The sequence below is a fragment of the Pinus tabuliformis genome, chromosome X (assembly GCF_031772625.1).
Source record: "Pinus tabuliformis cultivar Carrire ecotype Pingquan chromosome X, CPIR1, whole genome shotgun sequence".
Classification (NCBI taxonomy): domain Eukaryota; kingdom Viridiplantae; phylum Streptophyta; class Pinopsida; order Pinales; family Pinaceae; genus Pinus; species Pinus tabuliformis.
This window is the reverse complement of record NC_142308.1, coordinates 320,725,694-320,743,141: the sequence shown is the minus strand read 5'-3', so window position 1 is coordinate 320,743,141 and position 17,448 is coordinate 320,725,694. Positions and strand designations below refer to the sequence as shown.

Genomic DNA, 17,448 nt, shown 5'->3' with positions numbered 1-17,448 from the left:
ACATCACATTTGTAATTAACCACTCATATACATACCATCCAAAAATTTCAGAAAATTCTTCTTCACATCACATTTCTAATTAACTTCAGAAATTCTTCTTCTTCCCATCACATTTCTAATTAATCAAAACAATAAATCAAGATACAAGTTCAATACCACTTCCCTCCAAAATCACTTCATCCCTAACATTCTCAGATCTGATAATAGTAACACCATGTAGCAATTCCACCTTTCTCACATCACATTTCTAATTAAGTTCAGAAAATTCTTCTTCTTCCATCACATTTCCATCACATTTCTGACTAACTAATCGAAGCAACAATGCCATTTCCCTCCAAAATCACTTCATCCTTAACGTTCTCTTATCGGTAATAGTAACACTCCGAGCAATTCCACATTTCTCACCTTCTTTTCGCCCAAAAAGCTAGGATCTAAACGCTGGTCTTGTCACCTCCAACGTTGGCCTTGATGAGGGCATAAACAAACCTCATCGTGTACCTATACTCAGTGACAAGACCCTCATTGAGACCCTAGTTATATAACTTAATTTGATAGCAGCTATATTTTTATGGTAGAAAGTGCGAGCAGAGAGTTCAGCCAAATAATTGGGGTCTCACATCTATAGTTAAAATTATCAAATTATTTAATTTTTTTATTATAGCAAATATTATTTTTTATTTAGAAAATACTTTTATTTTAAAAGAGACGGTGGAATCACACATCTCGATAAAATTAAAATGGTCACAAGCCGATTTCCAACCTAAAAAGCAGAAAAAGGTCAGCAACCTAATGCAAAAATCCAACAAAATCCTAGAAAAAGAATCCACCCTTACAATCTACAGTCAGCAGAACCGGCATTATTTATCTTTCAGGACTACGACCGTTGGCTAACTTTATTGACAAATACCAACGAAGCATTAGCGGTAGCTTCTCCGACTCTCAGCTAACCTTATTGACAAATAAATTAAAGTATCAGCGATAGGTTCTCCACGAGTGATTAACAACGGTGATTCCGCCGTCAACTACAAGGTTATGGCCGCTAACATATTTAGCCTCATCGCTCGCCAAGTACAGACCTGCCGCCGCAACATCCTCCACTGTAAGAATCGCTCCCTCTAAGTTGGCGACACTGCTGCAGAAGGCTTCCACAGCCACCTTAAGAGTATCCATTTCTGAAGCAGATGAGGCGGCATCGCCTTCCTTCAAGTACTGAACTGAAAGAGGAGTGGCCAATCCATAAGGAGACACAACGTTGACGCGGATCCCGTATTTGCCCAGCTCAGCTGCGCCGTTCTTTGTCAGCCCTATTATTGCATGCTTGGACGCCGTGTATGAGTATGGAGCAAATCCTCCTACCATACCTGCAATGCTAGCAGTAGAGATTATGCAGCCCTTCTTCCGCGGGATCATCACGCGGGCAGCGTATTTAATGCCCAGCATCACTCCTCTCACATTTATCTTCATCACTCGATCGAATTGCTCCATGTCATACTCTGCTACACTTTTACCTGCAACGATTGTTCCTGCGTTGTTATACATGATATCGAGCTGCCCGTGCTTCTCCATGGCCAAATCCACCGCTGCGCTCATGTCCTCTTCTTTGCTCACATCGCAGTGCACGTAAGTGGCCTCGGGGGAAAGAGAATCGGCCAGCTTGCTCCCAACTTCGTCTGCAATGTCTGCGATTATGACTTTGGCTCCGTGCTTTGTGAAGAGCCGAACAATGGCTTCGCCAATACCCATTGCCCCGCCAGTTATTATTGCAACCTTGCCGTTCAATCTGCATTCAAAAATCATTCACCAAAATCTTTATCAGACCAGATCAGTGGCTTAGCGAGACTTGGTTAGGAAATATGAAATAACGCATGGGTACAGTGGTTGTAGGAGAGTAATGTTGGGGGAAATCCATTTCAAGGTCTTCAAAATGAAGCTAGATTTTGATTATGGAAAAAGAAACTTAAGCTCCTTATCCTACTCATTCTCCATGAAATGGTTAATGTGGGTTCATTATCAAAGGAAGTAGTCCCTTCTAGAATTTTTATAGGATTTTCATTGGGGTTTGGAGGTAGCTGAACAAGATATTGGGTAACTGAAGTTTGCAAAAAAAATCTTTCCTTCTTTTTGTTTCTGATTTTTGTGACTCTTTCTCTCACTCCAGAGTTTCCTATTTTTCTCAGGCATGGCTCTTGATTTTTGTTTTTTAGAGGTTTTAAGGAAGGTGGTGGCTGGATAGCCCACAACTGAATTAGTTGGATTACCTTAAACCATTTTCCTTAAAAGGTGGCATGGTTTGAGTGTAACAGATGCCTAACATGTAGAGATAATCTCTAAAAAGAGGTAAATGAGATGCATTGTGGAGTTATTAATGCTTGTATTAAACAGGATTGTTGATAGGGTGAATTGGAGAAAAAATTACAGCTAGTTCAAGCAGAGAGTCTTGAACAATTGACATTGGAAGGCATGTGATTGATCTGAAAACTTGGGCAAAAAGAGGCCAACGGATCATATTAAATACCCAAGAATATATTTAAACTCAGATTAATATAAATAATATCAACATTCGGAATGTTTTCCAGCATTGCTTATTTAATAGCCTCTCGAGTATCAAAAATTAGTAAATTACCATCGGACTGATTAAAAACATAGGTTTCTATTCAGGAAATTACAATGTCAAATTTGCATTGCTTATTTAATAGCCTCTCGAGTATCAAAAATTACCATCGGACTGATTAAAAACAGAGATTTCTTCTTAGGAAATTACAATGTCAAAATTAAAATAAGTGAAGTGTATATATTTCTGTATATATTTTCTTAAAAAACTACAATTTGCCTTTCAAATATCAAAAATATACTATTTGAATAATCTGAATGGTTAAAAACATATATTTTTTTTTCAAAAATTATAATATCAAATCTAAAACCAATAAAGTGTATATATTTTTATAAATTTTAAAATAAAAATAATATATCTTTAAATAATTTTAATGGTTAAAAGCATATATTTCTCCTTCAAAATTATAATATCAAATCTAAAACCAGTAAAGTGTATACACTTTTATAAATTTTAAAATAAAAATAATATATCTCAATATCGAAAGTATCGAAAATGTACACTGTAAATGATTAAAAACAAATTACAATGTTAAAATAAAAATTGATATATCTCAAATATAAAAAATGTACAACGTGAATGATTAAAAACCTGGGTTTCTTTTTAAGAAATTACAAGGTCAAATCTAAAACAAGTCAAATATATACAGCTTTGTACCCTTCAAAATAAAATTAGTATATATTTCTCTAAGAAATGAGAACTTGAAATCTAGAAATAGATAAAGTAAATACACCTCTGTATACTTTAAAAGATAGCTTGCAAAAGAAGTGACTTCAAAAGATAGGTTGCAAAAGGAGTGAGCGATTTTGTTCGTTTGATTACCGTGGCTCTGGATGGATGTTGAGATTGCCATCATCACAGGCACCAAATGCTTCAGCCTGTTCGTTAGCCATGGTTGGGAACGAGATTTGGGGAATTAGATGATGCAGGAAGACTGATCTGTGATTACAGGGAGAAGTAGCTGCAGATATTGTGCAAGCAGGGGCTATTCACAACCAAGCCACTCCATCAATGTCAATGCACTGGTAAGTCTGCGTGCTGCCAACCATGTCAAAATCTAAAAGTTTGTAAGCATGTGGTTCTCCCTGATCGGATCCTTCTCACTAAATAGGTGAAGGTAGTGCAGAAAAATTGTTGTGATGGGGTTAACTGTTATTAAATTCAAAATATTAAAATATTTTCACAAAGCAACTTACTTTCATTGCGATGACATTTGAATTTAACATTTTAAAAATTATATGGTGCTGAAATCACGCATTTTATTGCACTCAATAGTCTATCCGGTCGGTCCCAACCATCCAAAAACAAAAACTCGTTGTGGGGAATCTTTCAGCACTATGATAATGCAGCCCCATTGGTCCCACCCATAAAAAAACAAAATGCTCGTATGGTGTGTGGAATCTTTCCCTGGAAATAATAATATAACCAAAAATGCAGCCCCTTAGTCTCACCCGTTTAAAAACAAAATGTTCATGGGATATGAGGAATCTTTCCGTAATAGTAATATAATAATGATAACATAACAACTTTATTACTAATCACCCAATCTATATAAGCGTGTTTGAAATTTATGTAAAAAATATTTGCATTTACATGAAATGTTTTCTTTGTAAGTAGAGTAATATATTGAAAAATTATATAATTAGCACATTTATATTAATAAAAGTAGAGGAGAGGTATATATCAAATATATGCATAATTATATTAGTAAATGTGGTTGATATAAAACAATAGGCATATATCAACGACATTTATTATTATTATTATTATTATTATTGTTATGCAATTCTAAGGTCACTACCAAGCGAGTCACTAAATTGGTGTATAAGAGCCTCTTGTTTGTGGGACAAGATGTTGGAAAAACTAATTCCAAGTACTTGCTAGGTGTCATAACTGTTCATCCAAGTGTCACAATTAGTTAGAGTTTAGTCTGAGTCATTGATTTATTGGTGATGTATCCTATGTAATCTATTTAACTGTTGATAATATTGAGAAGAGCATCTCTACTCCACGTTTTTCATTTTTGACATGGTATGAGAGCTTGTTCTACGTAAGACTCCTTGACAACAATAAAGATCAAGAACTAGAGGAGGTGTAGAAGCTAGGGCGAAGTGGACTGTTGATGGATCCATTAGTCAAAGTCGGATTTTTCTTTTTCTTTTTCTTTCTTCCGTGAGCAGATTCACATTAATGCATCCCGGAGGGTTAATCAAAGCATGATAATGCCCCCAAAGAAGTTTATTGAGCAACATTTCCCATCACGCACTTACACCTCTCCTCCATAACCTGTTAGTTTTCATACAAGGCTTTGTTATATAAGTTCATTTCAAAAAAGGGGCGAATGAAAGTCATCAGTCAAAGGTCTAAGGCCAACGGCTTCAACACAACCTCAAAGAACCACAACCTCCAATTAAAAAAAAATGAAGCACGAAGAAATTTGTTCTAACCGAGCCACACGGCCAAGGAATACAAAGTCAATTTTTTTGGTTCATTACAATCATGCAAAGAGAGAATGTGCAATGAATGGAAAAAACTTATAAAACAAAAATTTTCTTGATGAGTCGCATGTGCCTATGTCGACAATTATGAGGATGAGGTTTCTACAGTCACTCCATTGGCACTAGATTTGTTTTCCAAAAATAAAAGAGCTCATTTCAAACAAAAAGTTGTGGCCCTTTTAAAGAAAAAGGAACAAGATTATTCTTTTTCAAGAAAACAAAAGTGCATACATATTTAATGGATGATGTTTTTAGAGCATTGTACCTCACCTACAGTCTTCAATCTGAATGTGAAGCAAAGATTTGGTAGAAATGGGAAAGTCCAAGAGGCTTATAATGTCGAAGCAACAACAAGAGTTGTTTGAGGCTTATTTGAAAGGGAAGGAAAGTACATTGCTTAAATGAGTTATGAGCATTAAAAAAATGTTTTTAATAGAAACAATAGAAGAGGGATGTGCAAAAGGTTTTGTGAAAGAGTCGCTCTTGTAGAGAATTTGTAGACCCATTTCATTGTAGAAACTTAACAACAAAGAAGCCACCACAAAGGTATTTTTTATTGTAGGCAACTGCTAGGTCTGCATATCAATTTTATTGTTAATCTGCAGTCAGCCAATGCTCAACAAATGGGAAAATCAAAAAGGTTGAGAAGGTCAAAGTGGCAATAGGAGATGTTAGAGACCTTTTTCAAATATTTTGAAAGAAGAAGGTGAAACAATGCCTTCACATTGAAATGCATAAAAGAATGTGTTGATGATAGTATTCTTCCCCTCATTGTAGATGCAAAGACAACCAATGAGGCCTGGGGAACCCTTGAGAGGAATTTTGGTGTAAGGGAGAGCATTCAAGATGAATATGAAAGTGGATCTATAGCAACAGATCTACAACAAGATGAATATTTTGGTGAATCCCACTTCAAAGTGGATGACAATGATGAAGGTTTATTACTAGTTGTAGAGAAAGAGCACACACATGATGGTGAATCCCACTGTGCACATGCACAAGTGGATGAAGATTTGGTGAATCCAGCAACAAAGCTTGCTAATGATAGTGAAGGTTCCATTGAAGCAACCACTAGTATGATGAATCCAACAATTAAAATCAATGATGCTACTTTTTATCAAGAACAGTTAACCAATAATGAATTCATTTTGTGTCCCCATTCCCATATGGAGCTTGATGACTTTTAGGTTCAGGACCCTTTTGAAGAAGGATGACATTCTTTGACTGTGTTGCGGGGTCCCCATCCATTTTGGCATCTGATTGAATATGATGGATATCTTTGTTATCTTCTTCTTCATCTTATGAACATTGAAGCTCAGAAAATGACTATCCTTTTAGCCTATAGGTTGTCTCTTTTTCGTTTTTGGAATCTTCTTAGCCTATGGACATGTGTTCTACAAATGTCGTGTTTGAAAACATACTCGATGTAATACATCTAGAATCGGCATACTAATTTTGGAAACATTGGCATTTATGATTTTATTAACATGAAGAAAATATTATTGATTAATATATGAGCGTGCTCTAAAATAATTGGTGCCAAGAATCAATTGTGGGTTTTGGAATTACTAGATCGATCACCAAAAATGCTTTGGATTCAATAAATATATGGGATGTGTAAAAGATATATTCTCATTAACATATGATTACATGTGATTCTTTCTATGGCTTGATTATGTCTACATGCAATTTTTTTGTTGTAATTGTTGCTTTGTGTGTCTTTTCTTTTTATGGAAGTCAAACAAGTGGTGAAGCAAAGTCACCATCTACAGATCCATTCAAAGGAGATTTTGTATACAAATATTCCCTTATCTCTCTATTAGTGGAAGGTTGGAATCTTGCAAATTTTGAAATAGAGTGTCAAGCTATCAAACGAAGCCATAACAAGTGGCACAGATTCTAAAATCACAGGTAAAAATACAGTGTCAAGCTATCAAACGGAGCCATAACAAGTGGCACATATTCTAACATCATAGATCAAAAAATTCTTAGAGTTATTACTATCCTCTTAATTATGGATAGGGAGACAGAGGCTCATTTTTTGTAGAGAAGAATACATTACACCTTGGTTTAAATAAGTATTCTTGGAATAAAGAAGGTAGCAACACATGTTTCTTATGAAAACGTCCAATTTATTTCCACTCACAATCCATCATATATCGATCCCAATCATGCTTCCCTTATCATCTAGAGTAGGAAGAGTGTGGAGGAGTGTGTGTCTACATCTTGAAAGTGACATGTTTTCTTCGTGTCGAGGGTTTGAAAAATACCTACACACTGATAGATATTAATTATTACTATCTCAAGATGGTTTCAAGGATCTTTTGACTATTATGGTTGAAACAATAACTTGTTGGGTATGTTCATATCTAGAGGTGGATAAAACTGAACGCACTAATACACACATCCTAACCTTTGCATGGTAAAACATTATATGGGTGTGCATGTTATGTATTATATATTATTTGCATGTGGATTGCAATGGATATTATATGTATAAATGTGGTTTTGCAATGGTAAATACATTCACAATAGGTCAATACAACAATAAGTTTACAATTATTGACCTCTGACAATGTAATACCAATGCATATGTGATAATAGAATAGTTATGGCCCTACAATGGTTAATGCATCTGATTTTCATTCATAGAAATAATATGAAGATGGTTTTAGAAAGGGAGAGGATTTTACATTGCCAACCATAAATAACCATACTTTTACAATTGAATGCATTTGGAATATTGATAAATAATGAGATTTATAAATGTATGCATTTATATGATGCATTTGATGTGTAGGAAAAAAATATGGACATGTTTCATATTATTTACATATGTTGTTACATGGGTAATAACATGAATGGTTTGGTATTAGAAGAAGCAAGTAGATTTTTACCCATGTTTTGCAAAAAGAAAAATAACTAGGAAACAATACCATGGTTGTGAAAATTTATTCCCATGGTTTTGCATTTTGATTAAATGCATTAAAAGTATGGTTTTGTAGATAGTAGTTAAGGTGTTGCATGTATTAAGTAGTCATGGTTAAGTAATTGATGATGCATGTAAAAGTAAAAGATTAGTTTTGGAGATGACTTTTACTTTTATTTATGCATGTGCAAGAAAGTGTTTTTCATGCAAATATGTATAATGAATAGAATATTATTAGTGATTCTGACATAAAAATGACATGTGGTAGAGATTGAATATTTGAGAAAGATTTCAATTCTCTCATATTATATTTGGTGAAAAGGCCATAATATTTTGAGTTTGGAAAAATTTGATATTGTAGGATATGCAAGTAATCATGGTATTAAAGTGTTTTCTAGCAATATAGTTGGACTAAAGAATCATGACTTTTACAAACAATTGAGTGATAGTTTCTAAAATCAATCTATTTTGTAGTGGTTGAATTGTTAGTATGAAGTTTTCTAGCAAGCCTACGAAAATCCTTCCCTTAAGCCATTGGTGAAAAATAACCCTAACACAAAAAATGGTTGCTAGTATGCTTCAAACCTGTAAAACATTATTTAGAAAACCTACAAAAAAGATAGTGTGCAAATACCAAAGAACATATAGCAAGAGATATTACGTCAAAAACCCAATGGAAATAGAAGAAATTTATATTATTATTAAATTGAATTGAATACACCCCGTGAGGACAATATGTATACTTGGATCTACAAATACCCCTTCATGGGAAGGTTTGTTTGATACCCCGTGCTTCAGCTATAGCTTTAGTTATCTCTTTTAGAATGTATGCCATAGGAAAAAGGAAGTGGTGGTGGCTTGAACTAAAAATGGCAGCTCAAATCTCAGAGGACAATAATGAGGATGATGAGTATGTTCATGGCGAAGAATGAGGAGAAAACCCATCTATGTATAATAAAATATTAGGATAGATCTACATTTAGGATAATAATAAAAAAGGTTGGACTAAATCAAGATCTATCAATTAGGAATATTTTATTATATTTTAGAGAGGGAAAGATTATTTTAAATGATCAAATATCTTTATTTAGAAAGTGGCCAAAGTAATTAATAAATAAATAAAAATGATTTATTAATTACTTTATGGGGATAAAGTCAAATATGAATTAGAAATCATTACTAAATAATGATTTAATAATTATGTCATGAGAGAAATAAGGGATAATTATGGAATATTAAATAAATAATGATTTATTTAATTATTCTCATGGGGTTTTCAGATTTTAATGAGGAATAATTTAGGAAAATGGTTCACTAAATTATTTCCTAAGGTGAAAGCAGGTTTTAATATTTAAAAACCCATCGTACATGGTGTATTTCTATCAACCTAGAAGAAAACGGTAAGGTGATGGACGAATCTACGTAAAACATTGGCTTTTCCTTGAAGGCTCTGCAACTAGTGAAGGTTGTGAGGAGGAAGAAGTTCAAGAATGGCTTGAACTTTGAAAGGGTCATTGCAGATGCCATCTTTGGACACAATGAAGCCCAAAATCTGGCCGATGGGAATGAAAAAGACACACTTAAGAGGATTAAGGTGAATGTTATACTCGTGACATCATAGGAAGATGGTATGGAAATCATCAATGTGTTGCAACCGAAGCTTGGAATGAGTGGTGAGATTCTTGAGATACACAAGGATACTATGAGCTAGGTCATGGAAATAATATGACATTCAACTTTGAAAAGTGGCGACAACATTCTTTAGGCCAAAAGGGATGACCTTATAGGAAAAATTTCCCCACAGACTAGTAAGAGTGGTTTTATGTTGACCTCCAAAGCAGATATGAATTTGGTTGAGAATCCATCCATGAAGGAAAGGCCCTCATGCCATGCACACTCATCAATGATTTGGTTGATGAAAGGTGTGGGGAAGCTATCTTTAGGACAAGCTTAGTTTAGATATAAAAAAATTGTGTATACATTAATGGTACCTTGTTTTTTCAAAACAGAAACAGTGTTGGAAACCCATGATGTATACTCTACTGGGTAAATGAATCTGGCCTACCTGAGCTTATCGATTTCAACTTTAATTGCATCATGCTTGGAATGATGAAGATGCCTTTATTTCTTATGGACATGAATGGCATCTATCCAAGTGTCTATAAGATGTTCAACAATGGTGGGATCAAGTTCGAGAATCTCAGAATAATACCAAGTGAAAACATCACAAAATTATTTGAATAACATAGTGTAAGCTTCAATTTCTTCTGGGGTGCATTGTGCCCCCAACATGATATTTTCTTTAAATATTGGTTTGTTTGAGATGTTAATCTTAACGGTAAGTAAAATGTTCGCCATATTACCTTCTTCGAAAGCATCTGTTGCAGGAGTAGGATTTTAAAACCACTCAACTTCCGCGTGGGTGAAGTCTTTAGACTCCACAACATATTGATCATGTGATTGTTGCAGAAGGAAATATGCATGATGACATATATCATCCCAAGGATAATGAGGGTGGTCATGGCTTCCATGATGTCTTCATCATAATGAAAGATGGGGGGGAGGGGTGGGAGGAAGGTAGGCTAGTTGATGATGGTGGACAACCTACGACATCACTATGGGAGAGAAGGTTCACATATACATCATTAGGAAGAGGAGATGAATGACTAGTGGATGTAGAATCCACCAATCTTGAGACCAAAGTGTCTTTAGAGGATGGTTCTAAAGAAACACAATTCGAAATTCCTAAGGAGTCTGAATAAGTCGATCCCATGGATGATGACAGGTAGAGGATAGATGTTGAATTGTTCATCATTTTGGCATTAGGAGGGGGAATGACAATAGTGGGTTTAGAAGCCTCCTGTATTGGGGAAGAATTGGTACAAGGACCCGTAGATAAAGGAGAAGGAGAGTCACTAAAAGTAGAATCTAGTTGATGAAGTACATGGAGTGTATCGTGAAAATATTTGAGACGAGGAAAATAATGAGAATAATGTCCATACGTATCGCACAAACGATAATGGTGTTTTGTGCATAACGATTTATTCTTCTTGGCAGACTCAGGTAAGGTGACTTGCACCTTTGGGATATTAGGGTTGGGTTGAATACCATATTTATAAAACCATGCTCTTAACATAAGAAATATCAGGGCAATTATTAGTGGCATGACCATGAACATCACACAAAGCACATGGACGAGTAGGCTTCTATGGTTTAGCAGGAGTGGTTGTTGCTTAGGTTGCCTTGTATTTTCCCCCCTCACCAGATGATTTTGCAACAGAAGCAACTGTCTGTTGAGGTTGTTGTGGACCTGAAGAAAAGGTGGGGTTGGTAGCAATTGGTTGCGAAGGATTCAAATCCATGTAAGGTTTTAGGTGGTCAGAAGGGGTGTTTGTAGGAGGATCGATATACCAAACTGGGATCCACAAATCCATGTTAAGAAGACTCAACATAGCCATTACAAGAGTAGAAAATATGTCTGTTGGCAGGAATAAGAAGCGTATCTGATTAAAGGGGTAATGACTAGGATGGGATCCTCTTGAGGGAGGATGACTTGGAGGAACACCACCTCAATGGAAATGGCCTGGATGAATTCTTTCTGAAGGACCATTTGAGTCTTGAGTAGTGGATTGCTAAGAAGCTGGTTGTTAGGGAGATGTACTGGATTGTTTGGTGGCAACTCATGACACCTGAAGAATGCAAACACTTGAAGAGCTAAGTTCAAATGAAATAGGTGGTGGGCCATAATAAGCCCTAAACAACATGGAATCTTTATAGAATACATGGGAAACATCGGTGAAGGTACTGGTGTCCTTGTTTCCCATCATTGACGAAATGATATTTTGAGAAGTTTGGTATTGAGGGTCGTAGAAAATTAGTTGATCGATAGTGATGATCTTTCCATTATGGGGAAAGCAGATATTATGGAGAACAAAAGATGTGACAACTGACATGGTATACATGAAGTTATGACCAAGCAAGAGGTTATAATCGAAAGGGTCATCTATAACATTGATATCGATCATGGCCTACTTGCTAGCAATAGCTATGGGACAATTTCGATATATACCAAGAGGCTATGAGGGATGACCATTTCATGCACAAAGAGTGATGGTTGATGGTGACAGGTCAGGGGAACCATGTTTCTTCCAGACACTTGCGGCCATCACACAAGTGGATTCGCCTTCATCAACTATACATTATTGAACAATGACATTTTTTATAAAGACTGGTATCTGAAAAGAGACATAGGAGGGAAGAGGGGGATGATCCACTTTATCAATGTCAAAGATGATCATATGATCATTAAAAGGATCCATAAGGTCCAAAGAAGATAGTAGAGATTTCCTTTGGGATGGGCATGCCTAGATGACTTCCAGCGTTTACATGGTGGCAAGAGATAGTGCCAAGTCATGTAATATACTATAAGTGTGGGTGGCTCAAGAATTAACAACATTTCTATGTAATTGTCATTTGGGGATATTATGGTGAACCTCTACCTTAGGCCGAGGAATATGTAAGGTACTATTTGGTGATGAAAGGGACTCAGTGGAAACTTTAGGTTGAGAATAGGTCGATGAGTTATCAGGAGGATTTTCATACTACTAGGACCAAGTTTAGATGTTGATATCTTTGGAACTCATCAAGAGAATTTGATAATTTTCATTCCCTCATTGTGAAGGAGAAGTAGGTGGAGGATTTTGGCCAGCTTGGGTGGCTACATATCCTTGGTGAGGGAATGGGTTAGTAAGATCTGTCGGCTGCCTGGAAGGAGGACGAGGTTGAGCGATAGGATTCTCACCTCGAGAGGCAACTTCTTGAGCTTCCCATGCCTGAAAAATCTAAGGGAGAAGGGGAACCTCATGAGTGTAATGGCCATAAGTCCCACAACAAGCACAAGCTCTATTGGTCCTAAGTACCTTGTTCTACTCACGCATCATGCCCTATTGCTGGGTTGCGGGATTGGACTGATCACCCTTATAGGAATTAGTTTTTCTATCTTGGTTGCCTTGATTGCTATGATATGGTTGATTCTGGTTACCTTTCCCATTATTCCTCAGTTTCGGGTTGGGTTAAATGGTAACACTTTGTTGAGCATACACTTGACTCTGTGGAGGTAGTTTTTGTTGTGGTAAAGATGGTTGAGGCATGGAAGGTTGATGTGCAGGTGCCATTGGGGATGGAGAACGAGACAATGCATATGAATAATAGGGGTTTGTGGTAACATTTTGGAAACTAGGTTGAGAAACAGCTGGCCCTAGAATTATCTGATGCGATTGGGAAAATGTGTATGACGTAATCGTACCTTGGTAAGAGTTGACACGCAAAGGTGGAACTAGCCCCCCCCTTGAGGTTAACCATAAATCATAGGAGGTTGAGAATATGGTGATGAATGAGGGTAATAAATTGTTCCAAGGATACCATCGGTGACATGAGATGCCCCTCATCCAGAAGCAACACCAAGTCTAGGTAAATCAGGAAGGACGGTATAAACAAAATGTGACTTGGCGTAAATCAAATCATATTTCAGTTCTATCTGGAGAGATTCTTCCTCAGTTTGAGGAAAGTGTGAGGTGACATATTTACCTATGGGGGCAAAGGGAGTTCTCAAAAACTAGTCCATGTAGATATGGTCCTCGATCTCAGGTGCTTTACAAATAATCCTCCTTCTGTGCCATTCTTATACATGGTCAGAAATGAGAGTTATAGAGGTTTGACTAAAGGAAGTCAAAAGTTTGGTACCATTTTCATAGCAAAGAGATAATCAGAAATATGATAGGAAGGTGTTGGAAAGAGTCACAAAGGTGGAATGAGAGGCATGTGGTTGGTTGACATACCACTTGGCATCAACTCTAGTTAGAGTGCATTACCAGAGGTAAAGATGAATGGAGTCCTCGACGATGGAGGTGGAAGAGCACGAAATATGGAAAGAGTGAACATGGTTGGTAGGGTCTTCTCCAGGATTCTCTTCAAATTTGGGGATGTCTGAGGGAATTTTTGTTGGCATTGGAGGCCAATTATGGTCATGGAGAAGGGGAGTATTGATGAGTTGGTTAAAATCATGGAGGCTTAAGCAAGCCATGTAGGGAAGTAAAGGTTGATTAGCGACCTATTGTAGCCGCTACAACAACCCCCAAAAATTTTTCCCTTTCAAAATTTTGGAGCCCCCCTTGACTCAGCATTATCCTCCATCTACATATTAAGTATGTCTCCACATCCTATCGGTACAACCAGTTCACTTCAACCCCTCTAAAAAATCTAAGTTTGCAAGCCTTAAAGTTTATCTTTCCCCTAAGTTGCTGGTCACATAAAATGGTCTTTAATTAAGTTGAAAATAGTGACATGCGATCTCCCTTTTCCAAAGTTAGATTATCACTGGTGCAGGGTCATAAGGTTGTGTGATATTTAAGCGTCTAACTTTGAATTTTTTTATTCCTACTGGCTTGTAACTATGCGACCTATAGTTTATAGGTCACCAGGTTGCAACATTGTCTCATCCCTGAACTCAAATTTTATGACCCCTCATGTCATGCGAATCTGTGACTTCTAACTTTTAGGTTGCTGGGTCGCAAGTAACTTCGACACTGACTTTGCAACCTAGATTGACATGTGACTTTTCGACCTCTCCAAGCCCCACATGTGTGACCATTTTCTATTTAAGTCACTCGCCCTATTGCTCATTTGTCCAAATTGACTAGAGCACTCAAGCGACAGAGAGACTAGGCAACTGGGCAAGGTGCGCGACTCCCACTAGGTAGGTTTCTCTTCCTCTTCCCTAATAATCATTTGTTATTACCATTTGTCCTGCTCTATTGGGTGTGGAGCCTGATTATCTTCCTGATTGTTCAAAGGTTTTTTGTTTCAGTCGTGTTGGATCCCTATTCCTAACGGGGTGAAAATGCCACCTGTTTAATCATCATCAAGGGTGTCCAGCAGGGGTGAAAATGAATTTTATGAGCCCCCAACCATAGAGGGAGTTCGGGGGAAGCGCCCTCTAAGATAAAAATAGATGAAAATTTTCCTTATAAAATATTGTAATTTAGTTGTGAATTGGGGTCGTTCATTAGGTGGATGATATGACGGTAGAAGTTATGTTAATTTAGGGTTTTTTTCCCTAGAAGGAAACCCTCGATTTATATGAGGGAATTATATTGCGGTTTTGTATGATTATACTTAACGAGAGAGGGAGGAAGTTATGTGAGAGCGAAATCTGTTGTAGGTTGTATCTTTTCATTTTGTTGGGTGGGCCACATATATCTTTGTCTCTATTGTTTTATGCATTTTTGTATTTGTGTTTCTGCAATAATTGTTTTATTTCGTTGCTCTGTTAATTAATTTCAAACATGCTCTATATACCAACCCCGTGCCTTCCCTGCTAGTGGGATTTTTATCTGCCCTTCAGCAATTCTTGAACCCATTTTTTCCTGAAACCCTTCCACTTTGTGTTCTCCCCATTTAGCTTCTTAATTTCCCAAGCACCAAGCCTAACCTGAGGCCCATTCCCCTTTTCTCTCAGTTATTTAGTTTTTCCAGGGTCCATTTAAGCCCAAATTCCCATTTCAAGCCTCATATTTTTCTGCTAAGCAACCCAGAGGAACATGTCACACCATTGATAATCTAATTGTTTTGACCTCCTGTGTGTTGTGGCCTAGAAACCTCCCTTTAAATTTACATAATTCATGTTGTCACTCTCATCCTGGGAATATTTGTTTGAAATGCCAGGTGATGACAATCTAGATTGCATATCAATCTCATCTTTCTTTAGAGAGATGGTGCCTCCAGTAGCTAAGTCCTCCCATAAGAATGCTGAGAGAAATACCTAGGAAGTGTCTGAAGGATCACCGCCACCTATCTACCAGGATACAACATGAAATGTTAATAACACCACCAAATTATCATGGTTTGACATGTATTCTAAATTCTCTAAGAAGAACATCCCTTAAGATCAGGGAGACTTCAGAATGTACATCAACATCAAAATGTCCTGGCTTCACAAAGTGGCCCCACACCCACCTGCCTTCTCATGTGCAAAGACCATTTACTAGATATTACAGAATATTGATACAACTCATTTGGTGATAAGAAGCCACACAGGTGAAGCCGTTTCCACTATTTCTTCCACATATATTTCTTCCTATTACAAGTTTTCAAAAAATTAGGATACCTTCAATACTAGGTTTTTGTCAAAGTTCCTAGTAGTGAGTAAAGACATCGTAAGATCATGGTGATAAGGCCCCCCTAAATTTTGGGCGAAGGTTGATTACGATTACAGGACAGGGGGACTGAGGAAGATATACCAACCCATGGCTGCAATGATGAACCAGTTGTATGGTAAGCTAGATATTGATACCTTTATCGAAACTTGGGTACCTATTATGTACACTTTTGCTACCAGGGGCACTATCTTTAACTAGGAAAGCATTCTTGCTTCATCACTTAAGACCAACAAACAAACAGGTAGCAAGGAATACAAAGAAAAACCAGCCATCAGAATTCTATATGGCAACATATCTATTAGACGCAGTGTGTGCAAGGTACCATTTTGATGGTTGGATCTTCAATTAGACATCAGATGTGGAAGACCCCATGCATCTTCATTACAAGATCTTTCGGGACTGAGGCTATAAAGGTATGCATGAGTCCACCTATGAATCATTCATCCCTCCTTTGTATCAGTTACTCATTGGGGCGGAGGCCCCCTTGTATATCCAAGAGGGCCAAAGAGAAAATCATCAGAGTGGAATACTGGTTCCCTATTCAAGAGGGCACCTTCATCCACATCTTTAGCTCATACAAGCAGCCTCATGCTCTCCCAAGGTTTGTGATAGCCAAGTTGTTTTTGCAAGAAATGTGTTACTAGATGACTATAGGGTTCTCCAAAACACTGAGAAGATGTAAGAAAAAACTTTGGCTTGCATTTCCCTTCACTATTGGGGCCTATACCATTGGGATATTTAAGGAAGTAGAAGTAGAAGCTGAGGAAATATATGGATTCCATTTTGTGAAGTTGAGTCACCGTAGGTATGACCCCAAGGGGATGGTAGCAACACACTGGAAGAAAGTAGGCTTTAATTGGTCATACATACACAACAAACATTTCCATGAGGATAAATTAAGGAATTGGAGTAATGCTTCTAGAGAACTAGGTACAAGTGACCAATAGGAAAAGGAGGACGAGCAGGTTGAGAAGTCACAAGAAAACATAAACCTACAAGCTATGTTAGCCTCACTCAAAAGGAAAAAGGACCAACAAAAAATAGGAGGGATATAAAAAAATCACAAAGGTCATGAATGGGAAGACCCTTCAGATGAGCAAGGGGAAGATGAAGACACTAAGACCCTGGAAGAAATAAATGTGACCCTGGCTAAGTAGAAGCAAGAAATGAGGAGGAAGAGGGAATAATAACTCA

General features: G+C 37.0%; 1 protein-coding gene across 1 annotated transcript; it reads right to left on the bottom strand.

Annotated features, from left to right (window-relative positions):
* Nucleotides 1–713: 713 nt before the first annotated feature.
* LOC149139755 (zerumbone synthase-like) lies at nucleotides 714–3,758 on the bottom strand. Its single transcript, XM_089446726.1, has 2 exons — nucleotides 3,434–3,758; nucleotides 714–1,780 (listed from the first exon to the last, which is right to left on the bottom strand). The coding sequence occupies exons 1-2, from the start codon at nucleotides 3,502–3,504 to the stop codon at nucleotides 973–975; spliced, it is 879 nt and encodes a 292-aa protein (XP_089302852.1). The 5' UTR covers nucleotides 3,505–3,758; the 3' UTR covers nucleotides 714–972.
* Between the last annotated feature and the right edge of the window lie 13,690 nt (nucleotides 3,759–17,448).

Bases quoted from the DNA above. Each gene is read 5' to 3' on its own strand.
- LOC149139755 (XM_089446726.1), bottom strand. From the start codon at position 3,504: ATGGCTAACGAACAGGCTGAAGCATTTGGTGCCTGTGATGATGGCAAT. The intron at 1,781-3,433 runs GTAATCAAACGA...TTTTGAATGCAG, and splicing joins AACATCCATCCAGAGCCACG to ATTGAACGGCAAGGTTGCAA.